Raw genomic sequence first — 10,338 nt, forward strand, 5'->3', positions numbered from 1 at the left:
GTTTTAATAAATATTTTTAACCGATTGTTTTTATGATTTTGTACTATAACCTAATCGAAAACCCTTTTAACGCATTTTCACTTAAAAACCTAAAAAATACGAAAATGGCATAAACATAATCGATTTTATTTTAAACTGATTTGAAAAAGAAAAAAAACGAAATTTGTTCAAAACCAGTATATATGTACCTATTTATTGCCGTGAGACAGAAAGTAATCGTCTCAATTAATGAAATAATAAGAAATAAATTAAAGTTGAGTTTGTTTTTTAAAAAATAAGTTTAAATAAAAAAAATTACAAAATATAGTCTTTTTTGAAAAGAACAAACTCAGTTTACTTATTGTTGACCTGTTGGGTTGAAATAACAAAGAACACATAAAATTAACTATTTTTCAAAAAAAAAAATCAAAATCTTAGATTTCTATGGAAATAATCCTTATTGGTCTTGGCTAATAAGACACCTTATTTTACCATTTAGACAATCCTAATTAATGTTTGAAATATTTTTATTGGTTGAAATTGCATTGTTTTCCGAAAAAAAATGATTACAAGAAGTTGATTATAAGTTGACTTTTTATAAAAATGATTATAGGGTGTCTAAAGGTGTCTTATTAGCAGCACCCAATATGGTGGACGTTCCTCCCTAAATCTCAATGTCACAAAATTCAAAGGATCTATAAACAATTTTGGGAAATAAATTTAATTTCATTAAATAAAATGATATTTTAAAGCCCCTTTTTGTAAAATAAATTGTAATAATTTTTGAAGGCCCAATCTGATATTTTTAAGAATAACCCTTTATCATTCAAGACGTTGCATTAGCAGAAGTAGCAAATTCGAAGCTGGAATATACACGAAGGTTAACGTAGCAGCGAGGAGAGCTTTTCAGTTTATAATTTGTTGAATTCAATGGCTGAAGAATCAGAGAAGAGATTTCACGCCGTCATGGATAAGCTGTTCTTTTCCCCTCCTCCCAATTCCAAACCCACAAGAACTCCCAGTTCGACTAGGTATACGATTTTCCTTTATTTATATTTTTTTTCAATACATTTCAATTCACCAGCTGAAATTTTGCTTGAAGAATCCTGTAATTCGTTGTTTTGATCCAATTATTACTCTAACGTTTGAATCGCGTTTTACTCGACACAAACAAGCGACTCACAACCAAATGAGGGCTTGTTTCAGTTCGTTAGGGTTTATCCATCTGAAAATCATATACAAATGCTCATACTCCGTCCATTATATTGAACAACGAACTGTAATTTGTTTCGGAGGTCAATTGCCTACTTGGACACTCAAATCGACATGAATCCTATGACTAACGTTATCGATGGTAGATTAGAAACCAAGTAAATACCAAATTTGTGTCTGTGAATCACAATGCTACACAATTATAGCTTTTTCTCTTGCGATTTCGGGAGTATTTGACTATTTGAAATCACTTTTTACTTGAATAGTGCAACTGCAGTTGGATTTTTCAGAGGCAAGAAGCGCTCACACATGATGACTACACCTCTAGCTGTAGTTTATTCAAAATCCATAGGAGGTACAATCGAGGAGTTGAGAAAGACATCTGGTGAGACATTGCAATCGCCCATGTGCAGACCCTGGGACAGAGACGACTTACTGAATAGGCTTGCTACATTCAAGTCCATGACATGGTTTGCTAAACCTGAGGTTAGATATAGAAATGAATACTACTATCACCATATTTGATTATTTCCTTTCCCTATTCCTTCAAAACAAGTAGAATGAATATCCATTCAACCTGATAAACTTTTTGATCAGGTAGTAAGTGCAATAAACTGTGCAAGGAGAGGTTGGGTTAATGTAGATATGGACATTATAGCCTGTGAATCATGTGGGGCCCGTCTCTTCTTTTCTACTCCATCATCATGGGCACAACAACAAGGTAACACAACCACATTCATGATTTCATCATACAAATACAATCATTGTTACTTTCAGAAACCATTACTTTGAATGATAATCTTCTTTTATATGTAATGTAGTTGAGAATGCAGCCTCGGTTTTCAGCTTAAAGCTGAATAATGGACATAAATTACTTTGCCCATGGGTTGACAATGCATGTGATGAGAAATTAGCACAGTTTCCTCCTAGTTCATCTGTAGATTTGGTTGATAACTACAAGAAACGATGTGCATCATTATTGCAACTTTTGGAGCTTCCTGTGATCTCATCAACAGCCATTAATTACATGTGGAGCCCATTGTTGGAAAACTTCCTTAAAAACTCTCCAACTCTAGAGAATGTGTATGGATCTGATAATGCTTCAACAACAGGGGAAGAAGTTTTTCCTGTCTTGTACTATCAGGTATGATAACTTATCTGCAGTTTAAATTTAATAAGCTTTAACCATATTCAATCTATCATTCATACATTTAAACAAAAATAATATATACACAACACATTGAATTTGCATTTGACATTTTGACATTACTCTAAATTCTATTCATGCAACTTTTTTTTTTTTTTTTTTTTTTTTCAGGCACAAAAGTTGATCAGTTTATGTGGTTGGGAGCCTCGGTTGCTACCTTACATAGTTGATTGCAAAGATCTAAAAAAAGATGAATCCATCAAATCTGGACACAAACACAATAACACACAGAATTCAAGTATAACTGTATACTCTTCAAATCTGGATCCAAATCCAAACAATGATCCCTCTACAATTGAGCAATATGATCATACATCTATAGTTTTAGTCTGCAGACTTTGTGGAGCTAAAGTTGGTTTATGGGCTTTTCGTACAACTCCTCAGCCTCCAGAGTTTTTCAGACTTATTGGACAAGAATTAAACGAAGATTCAAATTCTGAAAATAAGCAACCAAATGTTGAACAACAACAACAAACAGTGAATAGAAATGTTTTGAATTTGACAATTGCAGGGGGCCCACCACCAGCGGATCAGAATTTTCGGCCCACAATTTCTTTGCCTGTTGTTGGACAGAATTTGAGGACTCGGTTTTCATCTGCTTTTGAATCTGCTGCTGACGTGTCTGTTACCAAAAGTTTGAATAGTACATCAAAAGATATTATTAATCAGGTTTCAGGGGATGTTCATAGTCAGCAAGAGGGAGGAAGTCTTGGAACCAATGATGATGATACTGAGAGGTTATCTTATTTAGGTAAGTCAGTCCCTGTGCTTTGTGAAACATGATGGTTTTAGTCCCTAAAGCGGAACTTTGTTGCACTTTTAGTCCTTAGGCTATATTCTAAATGACCATTGCTTCCTTGAAGATTCTTAGATATGTTTCAGATTTGGGTTTGTTGATTTCGTGTTTAGAATTGACATCGACATCGTTGAGTTAAAAAGTTTAGGGACCAAAAGTGTAACGAAGCTTTTCTTTAGGGTTAACTATTTTAGCTTAATCTTTCTTTAGGGTTAACTAATTCGTACCCATTATTATTATTATTATTGTTTTAGGGAAGGATTCAACTTCAAGTCAACCAAGTCCAGCAGCTACAACTACAAGTACAAAAGCAATGGAGTTTGATCCAATAAAGCAGCATAGACATTTTTGCCCCTGGATCACATCCACTGGGAAGTCTGCACCTGGATGGAAACAAACTCTTTCTGCTCTACAACGCCAGAAAGAGTTCCTCTCTCCTCCATCACCCACACCCCAACAACCTTCATCTTCACTCATTCAGGTAACCCATTCCATTGGAATTCAACATTCCATTCCTTCCAACTACAATCAGCTTCTAATCATCCATTAATCTTTTTACAGGTGTCAGATCCTGTTGGTTCTGTTAAAAAGCTTCTCACACCCCCTTCAGCTAAAAGACACAAGTTCACACATGGCTCCACCTAAACTCAGTTATTTGTGAAGTAGCATTATTATCTTGTTTTGCTTAAACCATTTATTTCTTCACTTTCAATTTAATCACAAAATTTTTGGGCTTTCATGTAATCAAAAAATTAGAACAAGAATACACATTTTGATGTACAACTCAAAAATTACGCCATTAACCCGCAATTAGTAACAATTACTTTTGAATAGGGTCTGTTAAACCCTCTCTCTGCCACCACCGCTCTTTTATCTCCGATCAACTTCGCCACCCTGTTTCACAACATTAATTAATTTCTCTAAATTACTAACAAAGTAAAGTGATTTTAAATTTTAAATTTAAAAATTTTTAGTACCTGAAATAGGGAGAACTAGTGTTTTCCTGAACAGTTTTAACCTGACTCATCTTCTCAACAACTTCCATACCTTCTAGAACCTTCCCGACAACCAACGTTGATGCGTCCAACTCCGGCGAATCTTTTGTTGATATCAAAAACTCCGTCCCATTTGGTTCTTTCCCGATTTCTTCTTCATCGATCACCAGTTTACCATTTCGAGCAACCAATTTTTGCTTCGGAGGCGGCTTCAGTGGGTCCCGTACGATAATCCCAACTGTTCCGGCGACGTTTTTAGTTCCCGGACATTTTCCGTTTTCTTTTTCTAATTCGGAAACGAGATTGTTGACTGCGAAACTTCTCCCGGTTTTTGCTGCGAGTTCAGCGTCGACGCCGTAGGATCTAACGCCGCCGTGTTGGATGTAGCTTGGTGTGATTTTTATGAACTCTTTTCTTCTGTAACTCACACCTGTCGTAGTGGAATGATTAGATGTAAATTGAAAATATGAAACTTGGAGGAGTGAAAGTGGAAATTACCTGCTGCTCCACTGACGAAATCGCTGAACCTAGTAGTTCCGGTGGGGACGGAGTTTCCGTACAGCCCAATGACGACTCGTCCGACGGGTTTGCCGTCGATTGATATGTCTAGGAAAGCGCGCTTGGTTGGAAGTTTGTCGGTGCAGCTGTCTACGGTGGTAGCGGCGGTGGTGGAGTCATTGGTGTCTGGAACGTCTTTGGTGGTGACGCTACTAGTCTCGTCGGCGGTGATGCTAGTTTCCGATTGATTCTCTTCGGTTACATTGGTGGTGGCGCTAGTCTCAACAGGGTTTTCTTCAACGGGAGTGGCGGTGGCGCTAGTCTCAACTGGGTTTTCTTCGACGGGGCTGGCGGTGGTTGTAGTCTCGACTGAATTGGCTTCGATTGGAGTAGTGGTGGTGGTAGTGTCGAGTGGATTGTCATCGGCGGGAGTTGTGGCGGTGTTAGTCGTGTCAACTGGATTGTCGTCTAGGGTTTGGGGATTTTCGGGTGGGAATAGGGTTTGTTCTTGTGCTCTTGCTGTGGGTTGAAATTGGGAAGTGAGGAGTAGGAGGGAGGAGTTGGTGCAGATTGCGAGGTGTCTACGCGACAGTTTGATAACTGCAGGGGAAGTGTTGGTGGTTGCTGGTGGTGGTTGGTGATGGTGGTGTTTAGATGTTGAATGCAGGAGGCTTGAGTTTTGCCATATCTTCTCCATTAATGGCTTTTTTTCCTCTGTTTGTGTGAGAGAATAGAATGAGAAAGAGATAGGATGTTATGTGGACAACAAGAGATAGTAATCCCATCCATGATGGGGTCAGAAATGTCCATTTACCAACCACACCCACAGAAGTGGCTTGATTTCCATTTTATGGGTATGGGTATGCATTTTAAGTTTCCAAAAATACCCTTAAGTTCGTTTTCATTTTCATATTTGAAATAGACCCATGAATAGCAACACAACCCAAAGTCGGTATTATGGCTTTTTATTTATTTATTTTTGTAATTGATCATTCAAATAATAATACCCGCCAAGTTTCTTTCGATCTACTCATGTTGCATACTTACGAATTCTCCTTTCAAGAATCATCTTAGTGTACAAGATAACTGGTGTTTCAATTCAAGCTATAATACACAAAGGAAAAAATAACACATTGTCATATAATGGTGAAATATATCGTGTGGATGTATTGTTTGAATCATTACTCAACACCAACAATTTTGCGTGATCGTTTTCTAATTCATCAGCGCCATAAGCAACTTCTATCGCATAAACGTTATATGTAACAAATTATATATATTTAGTTATTTTTGGTGGACAACCCATTTCCACCCACAAAATGATCTTTCCTAAGAAAATGAGTTGCATAAGAGTTATAGATTGGCATGTAAGTAACCGATTAACAACACTTTAACATGATTCACAACAAATAATTGGACTATACTTGGAGGCATATTAGTAATGGTATTAACTAAATATTAGATCTAATTAGCACTTAACTTGGACTTGAAAACAATGACACATCTAGAAAATATAACTAGGGTATGCGATGTTTGAATTTTGCGAAGTAATTGATTTTAGATAACAATATTAAATATAAAATAATAATATATACTATTTAAAAATACAAAAAGTGTAATGTATTCTTGCTATCTATGATTTTTCTATTGAAATTAACAACACTGAAAACTAACATGAAAATTTAAATATTCTAAAATGTATAATTAACTCCTAAATCGTGATAAACAAATAAAACAAATAACTTACTAGAATAATAAAAAATCCTAATAATATTTTTTTAATCTCACAATAACTTATATTACAAATAATCATACTATAAATATAAATATTATTTATAATTATGTTGTTGATATTAATAAAATACTATAGAAATAAAATAATTTATTTAAAGAGAGTTAACAAAAGTTAACAATAACAAATAACAAAAAAGTAATTCAATAAAAATATATTTTAATTTTAAAATCCGTTAAAGATACACATAGACACAAGAGAAACTTTTATCTTCATATAACAAATCAAAGTGTATAAATTTTATCTTGTACATTCATAATACTGACATGTCATATTTCAGAAAACATTTATGTAGTAGTTCAAATGGTTTTTGAAAATCCGACACAAAACTAGATAGTTCGGAATGAGGCGTACTAGCATTCATGGTCAACGTTTAGTCATTCGGAATATGAGTTCGTTCATGTTGGTCAATTTTATAAATATCATTTTTTATAAATTTTAATTGTAAGGTCTTTCTTCATATTTAATTTAATGACTTATTTCTTATGCTTCTAGCTTTTCAACATCTCTACTCTCTAGTTTTTTCTAGAATTGATTTGGAATTATTTGTAGGCTGTGGTGATCTTTGGAATTATTTTTGGGCTGTTGTGGTCAATATTAGAGCTTTTTTTGTTTTTGTTTTTGTTTTTTTTTTAGAAAACACAATGAACAAATCAAGACAAAAATAGTTTAACCAAACAAATTTTAATCAATATGCTTTTATACAATCGTATACATTCAATTGATTAAAAAAAACTCAACCTAATTTATTTATTTTATGGTTACCTAGTCAACTCTATGTAAATCCTTCAAATAGAAAAATGAACATTTAACACAACGAAATTATTCAAACGTAAATTCCAAAAGTTCATCTTAAATTAAGCTTAAAAAAAAAGTTAAGCATAAACAAGAAATTTACTAAAGTTCATTTCCATTTTATAACTCAATATGACATAATACAAGAAAAACTAAGGAAGTAAATACTTTCTTCTGATTCATAAAGCTAGAGCCAAAGAGAGATCTATGGAATAAAAATGAAACCAAATAAGCTTTACTAAGATAACTGATATTTCTGCCATGCCTGTTTTCTTCCAAACTTTGTGTACACTTTCTCTCACTAATTCACAATGTCAAGAAACAAGAAATGTAAGCATAAATAAAGAGACTATCATCTAAATGTTAACTTAAGATCGCAATAACAATCAATAACAAACTTCATAGTTTGCCCTTCATCCTTTAGTAATAACCAACCCCCTTAATTTCCGCTCTATCCTCTTGAGCATCACCTCCTTTTTCAAGAAACACGACACGACCTACAATTCAACTATGAAACTTGAGAAAAAGTCTTTTAACAGGAAGGAGGTGAGAATCCATAATATCTGACATTGACTATGAGACTGGCAGGTGAAGCCAGTTCTGCAAAAAGGTTATTCTTCCAGCAACCCCTGAGCTAAGCGGGCCCACACTGTTCCCACCCTAAAAATAACTAGATGGTAAGACTTTGATTAAACTTTCATGGAACTTACCATCTCGGCGTATGGCAATCTCTCTAACACGTCGAGTTAGACCAGTTATTGGATCGTTGAAAATCTTCGTCTCCAAATTCCCCTCCAAATACAAGATTGCACTATAAGCAAAACAGCAACAAATGATTAATTTGAGAAAAAGGCCTCACACTTGGAAAATGGAAGATAAAATTATGTCAAACCATAGTTTTCTCTACCTTTCTCCATTAAATCGTTCTTTCTTGTTACATTTAGTAAAAAAGAAACACTCATATAAAGCTTACCAGATTAAGTCATATGTCCCATTTTAAGTCCATTATTACATACCATAAGTTAGTCATAAGGTTTTACATAAATTGCTAAATGAAACACTAGTTCCTCCATTAACAAATTGGCATTTGAACATGTAAGTGATATCTTATCTAGTTCTATCATCTAATGGTTTTTTTACAACATGCCCTACTTACATTCCTATGAAATCAAAATCAAAAGAAACATTATAAACTATCACGCTAACCATATCATTACAGAATTCAAAAGTGCTAAATTCTTATCATTTTGTTATTTAATCTTCTCCAAATTCATTAACATAGACCATAGCATTCGCATTTAGCAGAATTATGTACACTATATACATAAACTGAAAATTTAAGCTTACCCGGGAACAGCATTCTTGACTACAAGCGCACCCAATCTCTCAGGGTAAATCGAGACACGATGCCACTGAATCATACTCCGATTTGCATAATCCCTTGGCTCCTCATTCTGTAATGGCCTCCGGTTGTTCCTCATCCCTCCAGTTCCGATCGATAACATAGTCACCGTCCTCCCACTCCTCAGCTTCTTTTCTATCGGATTTTGACCGACTTTCCCGATCAATATCGCCTATTTAATACAACAACAAAACCCTAATCGTAAAATTCACAATAACAAGTTAAATCTACCTCTTTCTGTGTATTAGAGAAAATTAAGCAATGTGTATGTACCCTATACACGCCTACATCTAAACCATTTTCGAGTGGGCGGTCTCCGAAGTCCCTTTGCTGGGAATTAGAATCGGAAGATTGGGATAACGGATCCGGGTCGAGTTCTGGGGCGACAGTGGAATCGGAATCAGACCCGGAGGGGATTTCTGTGGAGAAATGGTGGAGAGAAATTGGTAGCGACTTGTGGTGATTAGTGATAGGGTTTGTTGAGAGAAAAGAACGATAAATTCTTGTACAGAGGGAAGACGCCATGGAATTGAATTTCCCCAACGATTTTGAGCTACAAAACCCTTAAACCCTACTGATTTTTAAAAAATGCAAGTTGCTGGTATTACAGAGTGGAAATGATAACAAACCCGGTCGACTTCTTTTCAAAAAACCGGAAGGATCGATTTTCGAGTTTTTGTTAGAGTTGGCCCAAATTCACAATAAACTTTAATTTCTTTAAGCATACGTTTAAATTCAGAAAAATTAATCTAACCACTTTTAATATATATTCGAAGAAAATAATTAAAAAAAGTTATTTCCAGCAAAAATAATCATTTTATACAGAATGCACAATCCGGACCAAAAAGAAAACATTTTTTGACCGATTCCAACACTATTTCGGATTCTGAACCAACATTCCGGATTTCAGACTAAGATTTCGGATTTTGGAAAAAAAAAAAAAAAACTTTGGAATTCAAGAAGTCCAAATTCCGAAGAACAATTCAAGAATTTGAGAAAAAAAATTTGTTTTTTGACTTAGATTTTACAAAAAGTTAAACAAACACAATAATATCAATTATATATGATATTAGTATATAAATGTAAACATTTTATTAAAAAACGGTTACATCAAACATTTCAAAATGTAGCGTTCGAAATTCCAAAAAACAATAAAAAGATTTTTATGAAAATTAAAAAAGGAAAAAAAAATACTCCGGAATATAAAAAATACTTCGGAATTAGACATTCCGAGAAAATGATTATTTTTCAAAAACTAAAAAAAAAAAGATGGTTGGTATCTATGTAAGCCCCATTTATAATGGTTATATTACTTAGAGGGTGTTTGGCTTAGCTTTTGAAAGCTAAAAAGTTCTTTTTGTAAAAAATGAAAAAGTCAGGATTTCCTGACTTTTCAAAAAGATAATATTACTCTATTGAAAAAGTTGGAAAAATCAGCATTACCAAACAATCTTTTTGATTTTTAGAAAAAGATAAAAGTTCAAAATCACTTTAAAAATTATCCCAAACACCCTTTTAATTTTTCCCTAACTTTAGAGTTATCTCTTATTAGTTATTACAAAGGTTTATTTTTTACGGGATATTAAATGTTACCATCACATGGAATGAAGCATACTTCTAAGGTGAATTTTGCATATGCTTTTATTAAATATCAAAATATCA

At 34.0% G+C, this 10,338-nt stretch overlaps 3 protein-coding genes across 3 annotated transcripts; 1 reads left to right on the forward strand and 2 right to left on the reverse strand.

Moving 5' to 3' along the window:
- The first annotated feature begins 798 nt into the window (after positions 1-798).
- On the forward strand, positions 799-4,025 carry LOC145043153 (C3HC zinc finger-like protein). The gene is made up of 7 exons (XM_078991719.1): positions 799-1,010; positions 1,458-1,677; positions 1,789-1,912; positions 2,013-2,335; positions 2,510-3,149; positions 3,449-3,675; positions 3,756-4,025. The coding sequence occupies exons 1-7, from the start codon at positions 910-912 to the stop codon at positions 3,837-3,839; spliced, it is 1,719 nt and encodes a 572-aa protein (XP_078847845.1). The 5' UTR covers positions 799-909; the 3' UTR covers positions 3,840-4,025.
- On the reverse strand, positions 3,907-5,476 carry LOC145043154 (Cyclophilin-like peptidyl-prolyl cis-trans isomerase family protein). The gene is made up of 3 exons (XM_078991720.1): positions 4,688-5,476; positions 4,172-4,619; positions 3,907-4,088 (listed from the first exon to the last, which is right to left on the reverse strand). The coding sequence occupies exons 1-3, from the start codon at positions 5,382-5,384 to the stop codon at positions 3,986-3,988; spliced, it is 1,248 nt and encodes a 415-aa protein (XP_078847846.1). The 5' UTR covers positions 5,385-5,476; the 3' UTR covers positions 3,907-3,985.
- A 2,011-nt stretch (positions 5,477-7,487) lies between these two features.
- Positions 7,488-9,288, reverse strand: LOC145043155 (Nucleic acid-binding, OB-fold-like protein). Its single transcript, XM_078991721.1, has 4 exons — positions 8,950-9,288; positions 8,622-8,848; positions 7,985-8,085; positions 7,488-7,771 (listed from the first exon to the last, which is right to left on the reverse strand). Exons 1-4 carry the CDS (start codon positions 9,199-9,201, stop codon positions 7,695-7,697), a joined length of 657 nt encoding a protein of 218 aa, XP_078847847.1. The 5' UTR covers positions 9,202-9,288; the 3' UTR covers positions 7,488-7,694.
- Positions 9,289-10,338: the final 1,050 nt, after the last annotated feature.

This window comes from Lactuca saligna, chromosome 4, assembly GCF_052625555.1.
Source record: "Lactuca saligna cultivar CGN05327 chromosome 4, ASM5262555v1, whole genome shotgun sequence".
NCBI classification, from domain to species: domain Eukaryota; kingdom Viridiplantae; phylum Streptophyta; class Magnoliopsida; order Asterales; family Asteraceae; genus Lactuca; species Lactuca saligna.